Consider the following 22,519-nt stretch of genomic DNA (forward strand, 5'->3'; position numbering starts at 1 on the left):
CGTATTGGGATTACGCCCCGCGTAACTCCCAATTTTATGCTCTTTTGATCTTTGGGTCTTAAAAGGTTAAGACACTCATCCAACTTTCAGATCTGACTTCCCCTAAGCCTTTTATTCCATAAAGTCGGAACCTTTAATCCTTTGCATGGCTGTAAAGGTCACTAATCACTCTAACACCTCTCCTCATTCCTCATAAAGCATAGATCTCATGCATGACTTAAGATCCACGTCCAAGTTTGGATTTTTATGAACCCACAACTCATAATACTCTTATATATAGAAGATCTAGACTTATGGAGACCTTTTGCTCATAAAGTCTCCACCTTGCGACCAAAAACCCTAAAAATTGGTCCAAGAAGCACACAACAATAACAAAAAGGAAAGTTCTGAGCTTTTTACCTCCAAGTGAAGCATCTCCCTTTGTAGAACTCAGATCCAAGCTTGCACTCCAACTTCTAGCCTTCACAAGAATCTCCTCCTCTTCTTTACTAACACATAAAGGAACTTTTAGCTCCAAAAACAGTCACATAAGCTTAGAACGAAGGTTGGCTCTCTTTTAGGGTTTCACTCTCTTAAATGGTGGTTGAGGATAAGGCCATAGCCTTCTTTATATAGGGCTGAAGTCTAAATTAGGGTTTTGAGTCTGGACTCGCTACGCCCAGCGTACCGGGTGGAGTCTACGTCCAAAACACGCCCTTGAGTACGCGCAGCGTACTCTTTAGTACGCCCAGCGTACTCAATTTTCTTGGTTCACTTTTAAGGGCTAAACAAGACAACTTAGAAAGAAGGAAGGGTTAAACGGATATACCTGAATCTCGGGATGTTACAAAAGGTCTACAAATATGGTCCGCAAACTACATACATTTTATCTCGGAAAAAACAAAAATCACCTTACTGAGATAAGTCGGAACATCAATTCCCAATATAAACTATTAGAAAGAGAAGCTTGTCAGATTCCATCATGTGCTTTCAAATGGGGGAGAAAATAGTTTAGAGAGTGATGTCGTTCGGAGCCAAATTGGTGCAGGTAGGGAAGCAACAATAAATTTCCCGTCAGCTTCAAGGTCCCATATCTATTGACCCTAACCACAGTAAATTTTTTTTTATCATGATGACACTATTTCTTAGTCACTTCCAACACTATCTCTGTAACCACCAGTGTCCATTCTCTAGTTCTACTTGAAAATAATATTTCCCCCACCCTGTTTGCATTCTTTGACTGATGCTACAGGTTGGGTCACTAATCAAGCACAAAATCAAGCATAACTAGCCTAGTGAAGCCTTTCGAAAAGCTATAGGTTCTTCCACCAAACATTAGTCCCAAACTTGAGGTTGCCATTGGATCAATATATTACATAATTCAGTGGATATGTTAAAATATATTTACATAATTAAGTGGATTTGTTAAAATCAGTCACACCTAGTGCAAATCCTAAGGATTTAAATATCTTCAAATGTCCTTGATGAGTCAGAAAAAAAAACATTTATCTTTATTATTATATGTTATATATATATATATATATATATATATATATATATATATATATATATATATATACACACACACACACATATATAACATAAGAGAAATTAAATGTCATCTTATTTTTTATTCCTATTTTTCTTCCTATCTATTTAAGATGATGACAAGTATATATATATATATATATATATATATATATATATATATATATATATATATATATATATATATATATAACATCCCAATCAAACTTTAGTAAAATTTAACAACACTTATCACCATGGTTACACCTAGCCAGAAAAACAAATGAATATCATATCCAACAAATAAGGTAGAGGGGAAGAATGTTATATTTAAAAAATCCTAATCATGTGTACATTATCTTGAGATGTTCAGTAATTGCTAGTTAAACCACCGTATTTCATCGGTTGGTTATCTGTAACACTTATCAAATCTAAAAGTATCATGATTCAACTTTGTTTGAATTCTTCACGATACCATCATTGACAACTATATCCAAAGCAGCTTTATTCTTCTTCGTAACATCGTTTTTGCCCTCATCTAATATGAAAAGTTTGTCTTTACTCTTTCCCCAAAGTACGCAATAGAGTCCGAGGATAATAATCAATGCTCCTATCAAGCTGGATCATTGGAAAACCAAAGTACAGATTAATAAAGTTATTGTTGATTTGGGGGTAGAAGTCACTATTGGTTTTGGAAAAAAGATGTGACCTTCCCACATGAAGTCTCTCATTAAAAGCAATGGCTGAAAATATTCCAACAATAATAAGTTGTAATGGAGTAAACATCGCCACAAACACTGGCCCCTTCTTATTGATGGACCATAAGACTAGGTAGTATGTTAGTCCTGACACAACGAAACCCAAATCATTATATAACAACATGGTTTGGTTAGTATCTCTAAACATGTATTTTTGTGAATTTACTAATTATATCTATAATTTCTAATAGACACTAAAATCGTAACCAACTCACCCCGTAAAGGATGGTAAAGAGTTTTACATCCCACTCGAGCTTCCATAGATTCGCATCTCTTGCAAAAAAAGAGAGCTAGGAAAGAAGATTGCAACGATGCAAAGAGACATATCATAATATTCATTGACAACGGAGCTGGATACATCTTATGTATTAATCCCTACAAAATGATTGCCATAAGTCAGAGTCAATACATCATATTTATGAGCTAAAACGGAAAATAATATCATTGGTATACAACATGCACTCAATTTGCATATCTTCTAAGTTCTAACATTGTAAATTCAATTTTATTCGTATTAAGATATTATGTCTTTTTTTTTTCGAATGAAACATGATAGCATTCCAAACATTCAACCTAAGGGAACTCCTTTGAAAGTGTTCTAATTTTCAAGTGAAGTTTTAATAGAGAGAAATGAAAATATAAAAATATAATAAATAACTCAACGACGATATATTTCAAAAAATTTGCATTTATTCTATTATCTTACTTTACCTGGAAAATGAGCCACAGGCTCCAAGAAATCTTGCTTGCTGAAATAAGGGTTGCCCCTTTGACCCAGTTTTCTTTATGAACGTGAGAAGCTTTAGGGTTATAAATGTCGATTAGTGGCTTGTTAACTAACCCCTTCAATTGAAACCCTCCTCTCCGAAAGGTGACTGTAAGTGATCCTACGATGCAAATAAGTGTCCCCAAAACTTTCGCTTGCCCTTTCGTACTTCTGATCTTCACCTTCTCCATCCTTATATTAAGATACTTGTTTGTAATAAGAAAATAATAGATTTGAAATTTTTTATTGAATTTGAAGGTTTGCATTAATTTTGCTTAGTAAATAGTTATAATGGTAAATCCCGTCTTAATATATATAATAATAGTAAAAAAGAATGAGTATTGTTGTAACATCATAATCATACTCCACTCGTCTTATAATTATTATCCGCTTTTGTTTTTTGAAATTTTTATTCATCAACTTTGACTTTAAATATTTTTATTTGTATTATATATTAGTTGATAAAACTTATAACAATGAAAAGATATTTAAAACAAAATACATTCATATATTTTGTATCAAATATTATATATCAAAAATAAAAATATTTAAAGTCAAAGTAAAAAAATAAAGACTTCAAAAATCAAAAGTAGACAATAATAATGGACAAAAGTAGTAGTTTATAGTCGCGATACAATCGGTATTTTCTTAATTGAAAAACAAAAATGTGAAGCAAATAAAGGTAAACTGCACTCTACTTATGACGTACCCATTGATAGTGGTTACATACATCAGTAATAATCACAAAAAACACTAACAATATTTTTTTAGATGTGTAATGTTTGAATCTTGAAACTCATTTGTGGAATGTTATAATCTTTAGGCTTTCATCACGCAAAAAAATTGAAACGTATTATAAGATCATGTGCATTGTGTTAAAAGAATAGTTGAAAAAAAAAATCTAGAGGCATGATGCCCCTAAACTAGAAGCAAGGCTCGTAATGAAGGACACACCAAACCGAGTTGATGATTAAAATACTTTTATTTTCCGAAAAGAAATACTATTGATTGCATACATTCATTTTCAATTTTTTTTTGTTTAAAACTAAAAAATTTAGTAATGTACAATGTCAATTGTATATTCCTTGTACTTGTCTAGTCTACTTTGTATATTCATCGTACTTTATTATTATTTATATTTTTTTTAACGACAAACAAATATACCAACTATATCATTTACTCCTAATTCTACACTAATATTAACAGAACCCAATAGTTTAGGAGACACATTTTCTACACACTTCAACATGGCAAGGCTAAAGCCCTTTTGATGTATATATATATTTTTTGTATTTATCTAGTCTTGTAAATATATTCATATATGAATTCACTATCTACCATCCGCCACTAACCACCACCACCACCACCTCCATCACCAACCGCCACTATCATATTCGTATATCAATAATCACTTGTTAACATAGGTATTCATATATAAATATACGTATTCATACATGAATATGATCTGTTTCGTCGGGTCGGTATGTTGGAGCGTTTAAGCAGCATATTTGAAATGAGTGGTCCAGATTCACTCTCTTGTTTTTTAATTTTTTTCTCAATTGAATCATACTCTCTCTTTCTTTCTTTCTTTCTCTCTCTTTCTCTCTCTCTCTCTCTCTCTATATATATATATATATATATATATATATATATATATATATATATATTACCTTATAAAGCATTTTTAGTCAAATGCTGAATTTTAAGTCGTACAAGCCCTTATGCAGTGTTTACAATCAGTTTATGCATCACAAACTTATGGGGTCAACAAAGAACGAGTAAAGTTAAACCAATGTTTCTTTGATTTCTGCCTCTTGACGAGGTCCTCATTCCTTATCCCCCAACAACCCCTCCACTATATCACTATTTCTTTCGCTCGGTGATGCCATACATTTGTTCATCTTCTTCACAATTTATATCACCCTCTCCTTATCTCATTCGTTGAATACCTTCCACCTTCAACCACCTACTTCCCCCACCGTCTCCACCGCATTCTTTTCAAACCATACTCCTCTTTATGCCGTCGATTTTTCTGACTCGATCTTAGATTGGTTGGGTGATACAAACAACAGTGCAGTCGTGAGGCTCGGGTTAGCATGAATCATCGAACCCCCACCACAAGGCCAAGTGATAAACACATCAGGGCTGCTCTAATTTGATGAAGATTGAAAAAAAATGGTCTATTCTCACAATCGAGCCCTAAATCTATATGGATTCAAGCTTATGTTTTTATTTTGTCATTCTCTAATTCACTCTCATATAATGTTGTCGATCATTAGGGTTTATATCGCCTCCCTCCTGGATTATAGCAAGGTACGTTATCCTTACAAATTCCCTTTGTTGGTACATTTTTTATTTCATCACAAGTTATCAATTAGTTTTTGTCTTTCTTTGAGTCCCAGAGTTTCTATATATCACCGGACCCTCATCATCTGTTTTTTTGTACACACGATATTGAACAAAATCAGGACCAAATAAGAATCAAGGAAGACAAAACTTGATTCAAAAACCATTTACCCACTAAAGTTTTGTTTCATTTCATATTCTAATCTGTATGTTATGTATTTATTTGTTTTGTGCATTAGTTCTAATTTAATTGGGTTTTAAGATTTTTTAGGTTCTTCAAACTTTATGATTGATGGTGTAGTTTCTTGTTTTTTTTCAAGTTATTTTAAGTCAAACATAGCTTTCTTCCATCTTTTCCTCTAAAAAAAATTCAAAATCGAACTTGCATATCAATTCCTTCTTCAGTGGAATGGAATGGGCTATTCCACTGAAATGGAAAAAATTTTGTTTTTGAGTTTGTTTCCTTCTGTAGGGCATGCAATCTGGATATTATTCTCATATTATGTGGTTTGGGTGTTAACATTCGTATGGGTATCAAAATTATTGTTTAGTTTGGATTTTGTGATTGTTTAAGGTTAATACAATTAAAATGGGATATCTAAGGCCAAAGAAACTTTACTAAATTAAGCTTTTACATAAGCTCTCTCTCTCTCTCTCTATATATATATATATATATATATATATATATATATATATATATATATATATATATATATATATATATATATCCCTTTGTGTGTGTGTGTATGTGTGTGTTTTTTTCTCTCTCATGATTCCTTATCTAATGCAAAAACAACTTTACTAAAGTGCAAGGAGCTTGCAAGAAACGATAAAAGAAGATCCCCTTTCTAATCCTAAAATCTACCATTTATTGCAAGCCTAAAAAACTGGTGAAATCTCTTTTTTTTCTTCTATTTTATATTTGCTTAAGTTCTTTGGTTTGTGTGTTTTATTATATGGTGGCTAAAGGATTTCATAAGTCTTGAACTATAGTTTCTAATTTCATACAATTTGTGTATTTTTTTTTGCCACTTTTTTAGAAGTTGTCACCGAACATTCAAGGTAAGCAACAGTTTCTAGCAATTATTTGGTTATTGTGGCTATAGAGAGGAATGAGGGCCATGATTCATGGTTAAACTCATATACATATTTCCATGGATGTTAATTTCATCTTGATTTTTCATGCATTTTTGTTTTTTGATTTCATATTGAGATTGCTTTGGTTTATTATTTTTGGATACATAAATAAATGATTATGTTGTTTTGTCATTGTTTCTTTTGAAATATAAAATGTTTTTGGTAATTTATTAATATGGTTTTGTTGGTTTGAATGTAGGTGGAAGTCATAGCACTCCATCCAAAGATGGATAAAGGTAAGTTACTACTTCTAATGCATTTTATTTGATAGGTTTTTCTATAGTTTCTACTTTCTACTATCCCTACCTAACCATGAGTATAGGTCTGTGCAATGATTTCACCAAATTGATATTATCAACAAGGGTACCTATGTGTTTTTGGAATTGTATGTATGTTATTAGTGAAAAACTATCAAGGAACAAATGAAATTTTTTTTGTTATCATTTTCATATTTTCAGAAAGTAACTTAGGTCATGATTGGTTGCCTTGGGGATTTTATTCTGATAGTTGGAATTTGAATTCCTTCTGTGATTTTGACTATTTTACCCCTATTGATTATTGTTGCTTGGTTGCCGCCCTTATATTTTTTTTTTGCCCTTGGTTATTTTTTAGACTAACATTAAAGATGGTGGACATGGTAGAGCTCATTGTTGTCATAATTTTAGGGTATGTTTTAATTTGGTCCATTTTGCCCCTTGTTTTTTCTTTGGTTTTGAAGTTAAATAGGAGAACATATTGAACCAGGTCAATCTTGATTTTCATAGTAAATAGTGGTTTTGCATAATAAATAATAAGTATGACTTCAAGTTCTGCTAATAAGCCCAAAATAGACTTCAAATTCCAAAATCACCACGTTAGATATATATATATATATATATATATATATATATATATATATATATATATATATATATATATAAGTGTCACAGTGAATAATAATAAGTTAGATTCATATTATGAATTCGGAAAACTAAACTATATATAGCTTAAATTCTGATGAGAACTTTGCAAAACTACTTTTAAAAATAAACTCACTTCATTTTGTTGTTTTTTTAGTTTTATTTTTTTATCAAAAAAAGAAAATACAAATATCAAAAAGCATAGTTTTATGTGCTCTTTAAATAGACATTCGTGTTGGCGCACAAAACAATTTTTTTCTTTGAAATTTTACTTTAAATTTACATTGTGAATGTTGAGAACTAAATTATATACATTTTTGATTGTCACTGCAAATAATAGTAAGTCAGATTCACATTATGAATTCTAAAATTTTATTTATATACAATTCAGATTCACAATGTTCATAAATTCATTTGTGAATTTCACAAAACCAGATTACGAGTAGTCAAAACGATAAAATATTATAAAATTAAAAGGAATACAGGTATGTTGTTTTAACTAGTTTTAACCTTTTTCAAACAACTATCACATATGAATATATCAATTTTAATAATTACTTTTCGTTAAAGACTATATCTTTTAACTAGGAATCATTGTAACCAAGATACGATTTTAATGAGAGTTTGTATAAATGAAACAGTGAGCTCATTTATCCCCCCCCCCTCTCCCTGCTGAAATGTATAAAAACTATAAAAAGGGGTTGTAAGAACTTACCTTAATGTGTGAATTTGGTTTATACTTGAGAATGTGATCGTGTTCGGGAAGCACCGCGAGATAACACCAACTGGCAACAAACTTTAACATGGGTTTGGACTTGACATAAACTCATGAAACAACAACAAAATTACTCAAGGCTTGATCAAATAGAGCAACAAAAGAATAGGAAACATGAGAATCAAAATTATGTGGTGGTGATCAAAGGAGGGGTGCTCGACAACCTCCCGGTTTCGTTTTTCTTGGCCGACGGTGGTAGTGTTGCTGTCGGTTTTGCTCCAACGAATGACGATATAGGGACAATAGGTGGAGGACGAGGAAAGGTGGGTGCTAGGGGGTGTTGGGTGGTGGTTGCTCGACAAAATATAGGCAAAAGGAGGGTGGAGGGTGGATGGTTCTCGGCGGTTAATTCCACCTACGGTAGGGGAGTTTTTGGCCGAGAAGGAGAGCAAGGAAGAGAGGAAATGAGGGAGGGATACTTGACTGATTTGTGTGATGAAATGGGAAGGCCAATATCTCATTTTATTGTCTCAAAAAACTATGCATGGCTAACCATGGACTATGCTTCCATGGTAAGTCAAACACACAAAAGCTCCATGCTTGTACTCTTGAAGTGAGAGGGTAAGGTGGTGATGGAGTAAGGTGTTGATGGTGGACGTGATTAAGGACAAGAGCATGGAAAAAGGGTTCGCCATATACTCTTGCATGCAAACTTGGTAAGGCCCAGTGATGTCATCAACCTCAAAAAGCCCCTAAAACCTTCCTAGATTTATATGCCATGATCCCAATGTCTAATATTTTTTTTTTCAAAAGTGGTGAATGATAGAGCCGAGTGCACTGATTCCAGAAACCCAAACGGGTTAATTTTTCAAGTGGTAGAACTCCAGGAAATAGCGTTTAAAGATTTGCGTTTAATTGACCCAAAATGTCCGATTTTTCGACTTTTACAAAAAAATTTTGCTTAAAATATTTTGAGTATGGAATCAAACAATAGACCATAACATGAGTCCAAAAACATTCTTAGAATTTCCATCTGAGGTTGTACCTTTTGAGTACAAACTCCATTTTAGACGTTCTTTATATTTTCGGGCTCAGGTGAACATGCACTATGAGACTAAAGTGTTTGGTTAACTAGGGTTACAGTTTGTGCTGTATTATTCTTTTGAGATTTTCCATAATTGGAAGTAAGATACCATCAGATATCTTATTTTAATTGTAATAACACTATTTATTTTTCAAACTATGCATTAAAGCTCAATAGGTCAGGTTACAAAAAGGCCTGCTCTGAAATGACTGTTTATAATTTTATACCTAAATTATGAGTTGTCACATTACCTCCCCATTAAGGGAATTTCATCCCAAAATTATTTCATTCCATACTATTTTGTTCCTTAATGGAGGGAGCACCACTGAACAGTTGTGGATATTTCTATTTCATCTGATCATCGCGTTCCCAAGTAAACTTCGGTCCTCTACGAGAGTTCCATCGTACTTTTACTATAGGTATGTGACTTTGTTTAAGGCTTTTGATTTCTTGATCTATCGTCTCCACGGGTTCCTCCATGAAGTGAAGTTTAGTGTGGACCTGGATCTCATCAAGAGGAATAACAAGGTTCTCATCAGAGAGACACTTCTTGAGATTATACACTTGGAAGGTATTGTGAACTTTGCTATGTTCTTCAGGTAACTTAAGTTTGTACGCCACCGTACCAACCCTTTCCAGAATTTAAAATGGTCCGATGTATCGGGGGTTTAGTTTACCAAGTTTTCAAAATATAATGACACCTTTCCATGGTGTGACCTAGTAGGACACGGTCTCTTACTTTGAATTCTAGGGGTTTATGTCTCACGTCAACATATCTTTTCTGACGACTTCATGCGAGCTTTAATCGTTCCTTTGTCTGAACAATCTTTTCTGTTCTTTCATGATGATATCAGGATCAGTAAGTAGAGTATCTCAAACATTCTTTCTATCCAGTTAAGTATCTCTAAATTCTACCCAACATATCGTAGAATGAAATCTATGTCCGTACAAGGGCTCGAATGGAGCAACTTTTATGCTTAAGTGATAATTATTTTTGTATGAAAACTCAACTAGTTGTAAGTAAGTATCCCATGCATTACCGAAGTCTATCATACAAGCGCAGAGCATATCTTCTAGAGTTTTTATCATCCTTTCACCCTGTCCATCCGTTTGAGGATGATATGCAATACTCATGTCTACTTTGGTTATGAGGGACCTTTATAATGATTGCCAATATATGGAAGTGAAGATGTTATCTCGATCCGAGATAATAGATATTGGCACACTATTAGTCTGGCTATTTCCTTGAGATAGGTCCAACTGAGTTTCTCCTTTATATCAGTTTCTTTGATGGCTAGGTAGTGGGCGAACTTGGTCAAATGGTCAACCACTACCCAAATGGTGTATTAAATGTTTGAAGTTCTTGGAAACTTCATTATGAAGTCCATGGTTATCTATTCCCATTTCCATTCTTGCAATGACAGTTGTTGTAGTAGACCAAATGGCTTCTGGTACTCTGCTTTGACTATGGAGCAAGTAAAGCATTAACCGACTTTTGCCCATTCCACGTAGGTTTTCTTTTATGGTAATTTTGAGTTTGAGTCCTTCTAGCTGAGCGTCTGCTACTTAAAGCGTCTGCTACAACATCCGATTTACCAGGATGACAACAAATTTCAGATTCATAATCATTTAGCAATTCGAACCACCTTTGTTGTCTCATGTTGAGCTCCTTCTGATCGAAGATGTTTTGAAGGTTTTTATGGTCGGTGAACACGACATACTTTGTTCCATATAAGTAGTGTCTCTAAATTTTCTAGGCAAAAATTATCACTCCCAATTCTAAGTCATGGGTAGTGTAGTTGGTTGTGTTTCGCTTAATTTGTCTAGATGTGTATGCAATGACTTTATTCCTTTACATCAATACGCATCCTAACCCTTAGGAGAGGCATCGCAGAATACTACAAAGTCTTTTCTTCCCTTTGGAAGAGACAAAATAGGTGCACAGAACAACAATTGTTTCAATTTCTAGAAAGAAGACTATTGTCTATCTCCCCAATCGAACTTCTTCTCTTTATGGGTTAGAGAAGTTAGAGGCTTGGCTATTTTGGAGAAATTCTCGATGAATCTTCGATAATAGCCCGCAGGTCCTAGGAATCGGCGTAATTCAATTAGGTTCGTTGGTGCTTTCTAATCCCGAACCACATCAATATTCGCGGGATTGACATGAATCCCTTCACTACTGACCACATGGCTGAGAAAATGCACTTCACTCATCCAGGACTCACATTTAGAGAGCTTTGCATACAATTTCTCATTTCTTAACAATTCCAGAATTAATTGAAAGTGTTGGCTTTGTTCTTCCTTGGTTAATGAATACATTAATATGTCATCGATGAACACGATCACAAATTTATCCAAATAGGGTTCATATACCCGATTAATAAGGTCCATGAATACGACTAGTACGTTGGTCAGTACAAATAGCATAACTAGAAACTCGTAGTGAATGTACCGAGTCATGAATGCATTCTTTGGAATGTCTACTTCTTGAACTCTGAGTTGACGATAGTTGGATCTCAAATCAATCTTCGAGTAGTAGCAAGATCCTTGTAGCTAATTGAACAGGTCATCAATCCTCAGGAGTGGATATTAGTTTTTGATGGTGTGTTTGTTCAAGTATCGATAGTCGATGCACATCCAGAATGGTCAATCCTTCTTTTTAACAAATAATATCGGAGCTCCCCATGGAGACAAGCTTTGCCGGATAAAGAATTTGTCAAGAAGTTCTTGGAGTTGACTGGAGATTTCTTGCATTTATGATAGAATCAGATGATAAGGAGATCTTGCCACTGGGGCTGCACCCAGGATCAGATCAATTCGGAATTTGACCTATCTGACTGGAGGTACTCTAGGCACATCCTTTGGAAATACATCCAGGTAGTCGCACACTTGCGGAATGTATTTGATTTCCTTACCCTGGCCTTGCATATCCACCACATGGACTAAGAAAACGAAGCATCTTCGTAAATCACTAGGGCTTCATTGTTGGGTAAGGGTAGTCGGACGACTTTTTTGTAACATAAAATCTCCGCTCGATGTGGTGATAAACAATCCATTCTTATGATTATATCGAAACTTCCAATGGTCATAGGCATTAGCTCGATGTGAAAAAACGTGATTATTTAGGATGAGAATGCAATTGGTGAGTATTTCTAAATTGCTTTCTAACTAGTCGTTTGCTAGTTCTACCATGTAATCTTCGTTAATTGTGAATGATTTATGGTTAATCATGCTTCTAAACTTATGGTAAATAAAAATTTTATCAGTACCAGTATCAAACAATACAAAAGCATAAATATTGTTGATAGGAAACATACCAGTAACCACAGTTGGTTAATAGCAAGCATCTCCAGCACCAATTACAAATTCTCTTTCATGGCCACCCTAATTCTTCAGTTTCGGACAGTCCTTCCTAATCTGCCTGGTTGATTGCATTCGTAGCAGTTACGACTTCCTCCGAGATGATGGAAATTAGACTTATTACAATAGGGTAGAGTCTCAGTGTAGGACTTATATGGGGAGAGATTGTTTGTAATTGTGGCGTAAACAACCACGGGTTCTTACTCGGGTTTGTGATGCTTGAAGTTCCCTTTTGATTTACGATGGAACTATTGTTTTGTACTCCCTATCTAGTTCTTTTCAGTTTGTGGGGTCATGGTACCCTAACAGATACACTACTCAGTCAATTGATAGGCCAATCGCTTAGCACTATCAAAGATGGTGGGTCTAGATGTATTAACCAGACCTTGAATTGGCGAAGCTAATCCCCAGATGTACCTTTTAGTCTTTTTGTATTTTGGGTTCACCATCACCGGGTAAAGCTTTGTAAGGTCGTTAAATTGGGAGGGGTAGGTATTTACCTCCGATCCTTTCATAGTGAGATTCCAAAGCTCCTGTTATAGAACCTGGACTTCTTATTGAGGACAATACTCCTTGATCAACATTTGTTTTAAAGGTTCCTAACCCATGGCATAAGATTGTAGGTGTTAAGTTGTAAAAGTCGAATAGTGTCTTGTAATGATTCGCATTTTGTATGTATTTTACTAAGTCTATCTTAAATGCGAAGTATAGCATGCGAAGTTTCACTGTATATGACTTAGTATACTTTTTGTAAGTTCCCTATAAATAGGGACTTAGGCTTGAAGTTGAAAAAAAAGATATCGAAAACTCAAAAACTCTCTTCAGCCTATTCTGTAATCAGTCTTAATAAAACGAGATTTGATTAATATTTACTTCGTGTGTTCTTTGTCATTCATGATTCAATTCTATTATTTCGCATCTTAAATATCGATAACAATTCACAACAATTGGTATCAGAGCAGGATTCAAACTGCTTGGATCTGATTTTCGTATAAGAATCATTTGCTTTTTGAGTTACAAATTTTACTCAAAATTTTCCGCGCAATTTTGGTTTTGAAAATCACTTTTGATCTTCAGATTTGAATTGATTCTGCATTTGAATTGTTAAGTCGAGTATTCGATTAGCGATTGTTGATCAATTCACTTGATCGATTTCTGAAATTAATCAAATTCTCAAGTTTTTCTGAAATTTTTGTTTGTTCATCAATGGCGAACTTCAACATGAACACGATGACTTCCTTCTCTCATTTGCTTGGTTCTTCAACCAAAATTCCGATGTTGATTCCAGAATACTATGATCAGTGGGCTGATAGAATGGAAGATTACTTAAATGGAATTGATGAAGAACTTTGGAATTGTATCGATGGAACAGTTCAAGCTCCTGCAAATATTCAACAAATTGGTTCATCCACTGGATCTCCTGATGTTGAAGATCAACGAAAACGTCTAAAGGATAACGAAAAGAGATGCATGAGGGAACTAAGAGGTGCTCTTCCTCCTGTGGTTTACAATTACATTCGTAGTTGTAAAACAACAAAAGACATCTGGAATACTCTAAAGGAGAAGTATCAAGGTAGCGAAAAGACGAAGATCAATTCTGTGAAACAATGTCTGATTGAACTGAAGGAATTCAGATAGAAGGATGCAGAAACTCTCGAAAGTTACTATGATCGTCTGAATGAGCTTGTGTTTCGCTGCAATAGGTACGGTATCACTAGATCTATCATGGAATTCAATTTAACTTTCATTATGGGACTTTGCAAGGAGTGGCGAAGTGTGAGCATGATGATTAAGAATCAACAAAGTTTTGATACAACCAAATTAAATGATCTCTACAATCAACTCAAAACACATGAATCTGAGGTCTCAGAAATGTATGAAGAATCAAAACTAGTTATTGGTGGTCCTTTGGCTCTAGTTTCAAAGGTATCAGAAAATGATGAAAAAGATGGATCAGATGATGAAGGATTTTTGATGAATTTCGATGATGAAGCTATGGCATTCTATTCAAACAACAGAGTTAAAAAGTTTTTCAAAAAGCCTTTTAATCCAAAAAGGAAGATGAATGATGCGAAGAATGTTACCACAAGGACTGGAGGGGATGAGAGGAAGAAGATGGAGAAAATTGAGGAAAAACCGAAAAATGCGAATGAAGAGAAAAAGTTGAAAGGTGATTCAGGAATTTATTGTCATTATTGCAATGGTGCGAATCACTTCGCAGCTGACTGCATGTTGCGAAAGCGAGAAGAGAAGAAAGAAAAAGTCAAAGATGAGGCATACTATTCTGAGAAGATTGAAGAGTTACGTGCAAAGACAAAAGGAGTGTCATTGGTTGCGAAGGGAGAAATTGCTGAAGAAGAGAGTGGAACTTGTTAGATCTGGTCTTCAGGATCTGATGATGAAGAAATGAGGCATCCCACACATGGAGCAATGTTCGCAAGCTTTGAGGAATGCGAAGGCAACATTTCAGGGAAATGTTTTGTGTCAAAATCCACTGACAAATCACCCATGACAACCAAGGTACGTACAATTCTTGAATCTTTTAATATTCCTTTATCTGCTTATGATGCTGAAATTGTTTCATTTGATGATACTGTGGCTTATTTTGATTTTGTTATTGTGTCTGCTAGTAATGAAGCTAAGAAATTAAATGTGCAACTTAGTGAGACACGAAGAGAGTTAGAAATAAAGAAGAGCAGAGTTGAGAAATTAGAATTGCAAATCAAAAATATAGACTCTGATAGGAATAATCTTACTAATGATGTTAGGTTATTACTAGCATAGAGAAACATCTATTGTAATTCTGCAAAACGCTTGTATGCAAAATTAACAACTTTACATCACTCTTCTGATATTAGCAAAGAACAACATAGAAAACTTTTACCTTTTGTATGAACATGAAAAAGTTGATGTTGTTTCTTATGATTGCGAAAGCACAATTGCTCAATTTGACAAAATACCTGATGATAGATATGCATATGGTATTGTCAAAATTGATGAATTTCTGAATGCTGATGAATTGGTTAACATTGTCAATGAAAGTTTGACAAAGAGTGAACAAGTGAAAATCATAAAGAAAACTGAAAATTCAAAGCTTGCCTCACAATTGAATTATGCTGATATTGATGAAAATTCTGATAATGTGAGTGAAATCAGTGAGATAGAAGAGGTTGATTGTTCTCAATTGTCAATCATTAATATCACATCTAAGATCAAAGGTAAAGAAATCATAGTTGATTCAATAGTAGAGGATGAAATTGATAAATCTTCAACTTCGCAACATTGTATGTTTGATAATATGGAAGTTGAAAGTTGGAAATCTCATGACACAGATGTAAATAAAGAAGAAAAGAAAGTTTCAACTGAAACACCTCAAAGAATTGTTGTTGATCAAGTGTTTGAAAATACAAAAGAATTTGATAAAATTTTAAATGATAAAGGCGCACATTATTTGGAAACCAACACTGTGGTATATCCAAATTTTGTATGTACTGATAAAACAATTTTTCCAAATCAAGTTTTTGTCACTACTGGAAATGCTGAGAAAGTTCATCCTGATTTCAATAAAATGATTGAAAAAGATAATCAAAAGTCCACAACTGAAGGTTTTTTCGCAAATCAAAACACAGAAGAAAACAATTTAACGAAAAATACTTATGTGTTTCAAAAACAAAAATCAACACAAAAATGGGTGATTAAAGGTGAAAAATCAAACAAAGTTTTTGAAAAAGATGAAAAACCAAAGGTTGAAGTGAAACTAAATTCTCATGAATTCAAATTGATGGTTGGAAATTATTCAATCGAAAATAATGTTTCAAAAAGAAAAGCAAGAAAAGCAATATTCTGGCAAGTTGTGTCTAATGAAAAGTCAAGAGATGAAAAAGAGCAAATTTCAAAAACATCAACAAGTTTTCATAAACAAATCAACTCTGTTGACAAGGTTCCATATGTTCGCAAATATGACAACAATCGAAAATTTGAGAATTCGCAAAAATTTGCAAATAATCAAAAGTTTCAAAATGTTGGCAAATTCACAAATATTTCATCAAGTTTGAAGGACTCAACTCAAGTCAAAAAGAAATTTTCACCAAAACAACCAAAATTTCCAAATCCTTCAATATCAAAACCAAACAAAGTTTCATATACAAAAGGAAAATCTGATGTTAGAACTTTCAATCATTGGTTTGAAGGAAAAGGAAAGAAATATCAAAATGGAAAATTTTCAGAAGAACAGATCAAAAGTGCATTTGATACATACACAAATAATTATGCAACTGAGTGTACATCATCTAATAATTCACAAGTTCCAGTTCAAAAATGGAAACCAGTTATCAAAAATGCGAATGTTGTGAAGGATAAGATTACAATTAATGGAAATCCAAAATTATTGAATGATTATATTTCAAAATCTAGAACTGATGATGTTGATATAATTGATTCAGTCACGAACAAAGTGAAAACATGGTTCTTAAATTCCAAAAATTTGTTTTATTCTACTAATGATGGACCCAAAAAGTCTTGGGTTCCTAAATTTTTTCAATAAATGCAGGTGATATGTGACGAGCAATATGATATGAAATGGTACATTGATAGTGGTTGCTCTCGTCACATCACTAGAAGGAAAGAAAATTTGTGAGATTACAGAAGCTTGAAAAATGCTGGAGTTGTCAAATTTGGAAATAATCACAAGTGTCAAGTGAAAGGATATGGGAAAGTCACAAATGGAAACTTCACAGTAAACAGAGTGGCATATGTTGAAGGACTTCAACATAATTTGATAAGTGTATCACAACTTGTTGCGGGTACAGGAAATCAAGTTGTATTCAATGAAGAAGGTAGTATCATTTCAAATGTCAAGACGAATAAAATACTCCTCAAATCCAAAAGATATGGTGATATGTTTACACTGGACATCAAACCGATTGTGGGAAAACCAGCTGTGTGTTTACTATCAAAAGCATCAAATGATCTTAGTTGGCTTTGGCATAAAAGATTGTCACACTTGAACTTTCGAAATATAAATAAACTAGTAACTGAAGATTTAGTTCGAGGATTACCTGTACTGAAATTTGATAATGATACTTTGTGTGCAGCTTGCGAACAAGGAAAACAACATCGAAAGGGTCATCCGATTGTGATAGATTCAAAAATAGTAGAGCCATTGGAACTTCTTCACATTGATCTATGTGGTCCATCAACTGTTGCAACAATAAACAAAAAGCGGTATATTTTAGTTGTTGTAGATGATTTCTCTAGATTTACGTGGGTATTTTTTCTCAGGTTGAAATCTGAAGTTGCTCAGACGATGATAGATTTTATCAAAAAGATTGAAGTTAGTCTGAAGAAGAATGTGCGAAAAATTAAAAGTGATAATGGTTCTGAGTTTAAAAATCAAACTCTTCAAAGTTTTCTCACAAGCAAAGGCATTTCGCATAATTTCTCATCACCATATACACCACAACAAAATGGTGTAGTTGAAAGAAGAAATCGATCTCTATGTGAAGCTGCCAGAACAATGTTGACATATGCGAATCTACCTCAATATCTTTGGGCAGAAGCTGTGTCTACAGCATGTTTTACTCAAAATCGATCATTCATTCATCGAAGATTTAATGTTACTCCATATGAAATAATCACTAATCGGAAACCTAATGTAAAATTCTTTCATGTTTTTGGTTGCAGGTGCTTTATCATGAATCTAAAAGATAATTTGTCCAAGTTTCAAGCTAAAGCTGATGAAGGCATCTTTTTAGGATATTCACAAAATTCAGTTGCATACAGAGTGCTAAACAAAAGAACAAGAAAAATTGAAGAAACGTTCAATTTAACATTTGATGATTACTATCTTAAACAGATTGATAGTAAATTTGAGAATAAACCAATACTTGTAGATTTACATAATCCAATTGATAATTCTGAAATCAATGATTTTGATTATGACTTGATTTTTGGAATTCCTGACAGGGCTATTGATGCAGAAAGAAATGCTCCTGATAATCAAACATCAGAATCTTCAAAACATACTGATAAATCAACGATAACTTGTGAAAGCTCATCAGATATTTACAATGAACAAGAACATCCAGTTGAGCTGGAGCCTTCGCAAAATCAATTCGAACATCAAGTTGAGGGGGAGCATTCGTAAATTCGACAAGAATATCAAGATACAGATCATGTTGAGGGGGAACATGATGAAACAGAGACAATTAATCTTGATCACAATGACGAATTTCATGAAGTTAATGATAATTTTTCTGTTGCAGGATCTGAAAATGAAGATATGTTTGAAGATGCACCACTAGAATTTGATCCAAATTTTCCACCACTCGAGAAATGGACAAGAAATCATCCAAAAGAACAAGTAATTGGAAATTTACAAGAAGGTGTGTTGACTAGAGCTCAACTTCGTGCGAAAAATGAGGTACTAAATGCGAACCAAGAACTTTGCATGTTTAATGTTTTTATTTCGAAAATAGAGCCAAAAACTGTCAAGAATGCTATGGAACACTCAGATTGGGTTGTTGCTATGCAATCTGAATTGGCAGAATTTGAAAGAAACAAGGTTTGGAGATTAGTTTCTAAACCATCTGATGTTTCAATTGTTGGTTTAAAATGGATTTTTAAAAACAAAACCGACAAAGATGGCAATATTATTCGAAATAAAGCAAGACTAGTGGTAAAAGGTTATTCGCAACAAGAAGGCATTGACTATGAAGAAACATTTGCACCTGTTGCAAGACTTGAAGCAGTTCGCATATTTTTAGCCTATGCAGCTCAAAAAGACTTTGATGTGTATCAAATGGATGTTAAATGTGCATTCTTAAATGGAAAATTCGAAGAAACAGTATATGTTGAACAACCACCAGGGTTTGTAAACAGTGAGTATCCTGATCATGTGTATGTACTTGACAAAGCTGTATATGGGTTAAAACAAGCACCAAGGGCCTGGTACGCAACACTTTCAAATTTCTTGAAACAATCTAAATTTAAACAAGGATCGGTTGACCCCACATTATTTCGCAAGAAAGTTGGGTGTCATCTAATGCTTGTTCAAATTTATGTTGATGATATTATCTTTGGTTCAACTGATCCAGCATTGTCAATTGAATTTGAAAATTTAATGAAAAGTCAATTTGAAATGAGCATGATGGGAAAAATTAATAATTTTCTTGGTTTAAATATAAGGCAGAACAGAGAAGGAATCTTAATCAATCAAGAAAAATATACGAAGAACTTGCTTGAAAAGTTTGGAATGCTAAATAACACAAAGCTAAGAGTACCTATGACAGTAGGAACAAGACTAACTCCTTCGTTAGATGCTCCTGCTGTTGATCTAACACTGTATCGTAGCATGATAGGGTCTTTATTGTATTGAACTGCAAGTAGACCTGATATTATGTTTTCGGTTTGTTGTTGTGCTAGATTTCAAGCTAATCCAAGAGAACCTCATTTGACTGCAGTGAAAAATATTTTTCGATATCTCAAGGGAACTGTTTCTTTAGGATTATGGTATCCTGCGAAAACAGGATTCTTCATTCAAGTTTTTTCAGACTCAGATCTAGGAGGATGTACCTTCAAGATTCTTCTCTTTATCCAAGATGTAAAGAAAGTTCGTGAAGACGTCAACTTCAAATTTCATGAGTTGAAGTCTGACATTGCGAAGGATCTGCAAGCAGTCAATACAAGACAGGAAGATCTTCACAAGCAGGTTGTGGAAATCTCGTCTCAACTACACAAACTCAACAACATTCCTGTTGCTGATGATCAAAAGGCTGCTACAATGGAGAAGTTTGATCTCCTGATCAAATTGGTCACGGAGCTCAAATCAGCAGTTTCGCAGTCTTCCACTTTGCAAATTCTTACTCCGGAATTCTTGTCTCTAAAGATTAACACTTTAGAACAAGCCATTCAGAAGGCTCTAGCTCCGATCTCGAACTTCAGTTCTTTACTTCCGAAGGGTGCTTCACCTGTTTTCACAGGGGCGCAAGGGGGAGAGAAGAGTCGAAGTAAAGAAGTTGATGCGAAAACAGTGGGGAAGGTCATCTCGAGTCAACTGGTTGCAACTCTTCCAATCCCTACCAAACCGATTTCTTCAACAACAAAAACTACAAAAACAATTTCTAAGTGAATTGTTATTGGAGGAAACGAAGGAGGTTCGAGTTCTCAACCTCAGAAGGATGTGTTAGGGAAGGGAAAGGGCATCCTTTATGAAAAGTCGAAAGAGCAATTAAAGGCTGATGCTGAGGCTGAACTGGAAAGGATGAGACAGGTTCAGAGCATAATGCGACAACGTGCAAGTGATCCTCCCTCAATGAACAAAGGCGATCCTGCGAAGCTTTACTCTTACGAAACGATAGAGTCTAAAGTAGTAGGAAGGGAGATGTATGAGTTCGAGAAGAAGCCGAAACGAAGTTACGACATTGCTAACTCAGATCACTGTCAGCTGGACTTCCCTATCAACGAAATGCTGTTCATCACAGCACAATACAAGATCAGTGAGAAATTTGATAATCCAGATGATTACACTCACATGAAAATCAGATTTCATGCTGTTCTTGCGAAAAATCCTGACGAAGTCTGGTCCCTGATGAAGATCAAGAAGGTGCTCACTATAAACAAAGATGTTCTGTTTGAAGAGATGCTTCAGAACTTTCGATATTTTGTCATCAGGGTAGACAACAAGCAATATGACTTCACTATTGCTGACTTCCCACTGATGAACTGCAATGATCTTATTCAAGTAGCTTTGATTCTGAAGCACATGGAAGAGAACAAACTTAAAGGCTCAGAGACTGATGTTTTCAAAGTCGGGTTCGCACATGTGAAGACTTACATCGACAACTACTTCGGTTGTCTTGCACTGACTGATGAAGAGCTGGCGAATGTGCTTGGAAGAGAAGTGAAGGTTCCTTGGGAAGATACTTTGACACAATCAGCATTGTCAAAGTATGTTGTAGGAGAAATTTGCCTTAAACCTTTCGGCATGGTGTTTTCGGGAAGAGACACTAAGGGCAAACCGAAGAAATTATTGTTCAAAGCTTTAGAGATCGAAAGATACAATTCTTCTTAATGTACGCACTTCATTGTACGTATGAACAATTGCAAGAAGAACAATGAAGGCGACAAGAAGGATTTGAAGAAGGTGATCTCCTGGTATGGAGAAGTGCGAAGAACGATTCACTCTGCAATTCAAAAGCTTTTAAGTTGAATTGTATCGACTGTTTACAAAGGGGGAGAATGTAGGTGTTAAGTTGTAAAAGTCGAATAGTGTCTTGTAATGATTCGCATTTTGTATGTATTTTACTAAGTCTATCTTAAATGCGAAGTATAGCATGCGAAGTTTCACTGTATATGACTTAGTATACTTTTTGTAAGTTCCCTATAAATAGGGACTTCGGCTTGAAGTTGAAAAAAAAAGATATCGAAAACTCAAAAACTCTCTTCAGCCTATTCTGTAATCAGTCTTAATAAAACGAGATCTGATTAATATTTACTTCGTGTGTTCTTTGTCATTCATGATTCAATTCTATTATTTCGCATCTTAAATATCGATAACAATTCACAACAAAGATGCATAGATTATTAGGGATTTGGCATGATTATTCCACCAAGTTAGGGCAAAATCCATTAGCGTACAAGTAGCATATTTGACTCGGCAGTCATTAGTGCAAGAACTGATGCAAAACACTGCCTCTATTTTCTCCATCCAGCAGGATAAACCAATAACTCCTTCCATGCTGTAGATCAATCAAAGTTTGCAGGCTAAGAAACCCTTGTATGAATAGGATCTAGAATTTTTTTGGTTAACGACTGGAATACCGCCACTATTTCCGCTGTTCCTGGGGAATATTCATTCCGGGAAGCTTCATATGCAGCCAAGGCCGTGGCAATCCCTTGTGCAAGGAGGGTCTATATTAGTGTGGGTTGTGCACCGACCCCACCGTAATT

General features: G+C 34.4%; 1 protein-coding gene and 1 long non-coding RNA gene across 2 annotated transcripts in view; one reads left to right on the forward strand and one right to left on the reverse strand.

The window, feature by feature from the left end:
• Window positions 1–1,780: 1,780 nt before the first annotated feature.
• Window positions 1,781–22,519, reverse strand: part of LOC111903614 (WAT1-related protein At5g64700-like) — a 54,067-nt gene continuing 33,328 nt past the window's right edge. Inside the window, exons 3-6 of the mRNA XM_052767035.1 lie at window positions 2,976–3,222; window positions 2,480–2,639; window positions 2,216–2,351; window positions 1,781–2,124 (exon numbers count right to left, since the gene is read on the reverse strand). Coding sequence (XP_052622995.1) covers window positions 1,947–2,124; window positions 2,216–2,351; window positions 2,480–2,639; window positions 2,976–3,222 — 721 coding nt within the window. The 3' untranslated portion in view covers window positions 1,781–1,946. The remainder of the gene's footprint in view (window positions 2,125–2,215; window positions 2,352–2,479; window positions 2,640–2,975; window positions 3,223–22,519) is intronic.
• On the forward strand, window positions 4,820–7,378 carry LOC122195720 (uncharacterized). The gene is made up of 2 exons (XR_008225913.1): window positions 4,820–5,343; window positions 6,713–7,378. It is a non-coding gene; the product is annotated as an uncharacterized LOC122195720 (long non-coding RNA).

The sequence above is a fragment of the Lactuca sativa genome, chromosome 8 (assembly GCF_002870075.4).
Source record: "Lactuca sativa cultivar Salinas chromosome 8, Lsat_Salinas_v11, whole genome shotgun sequence".
In the NCBI taxonomy this organism is placed as follows: Eukaryota; Viridiplantae; Streptophyta; class Magnoliopsida; order Asterales; family Asteraceae; genus Lactuca; species Lactuca sativa.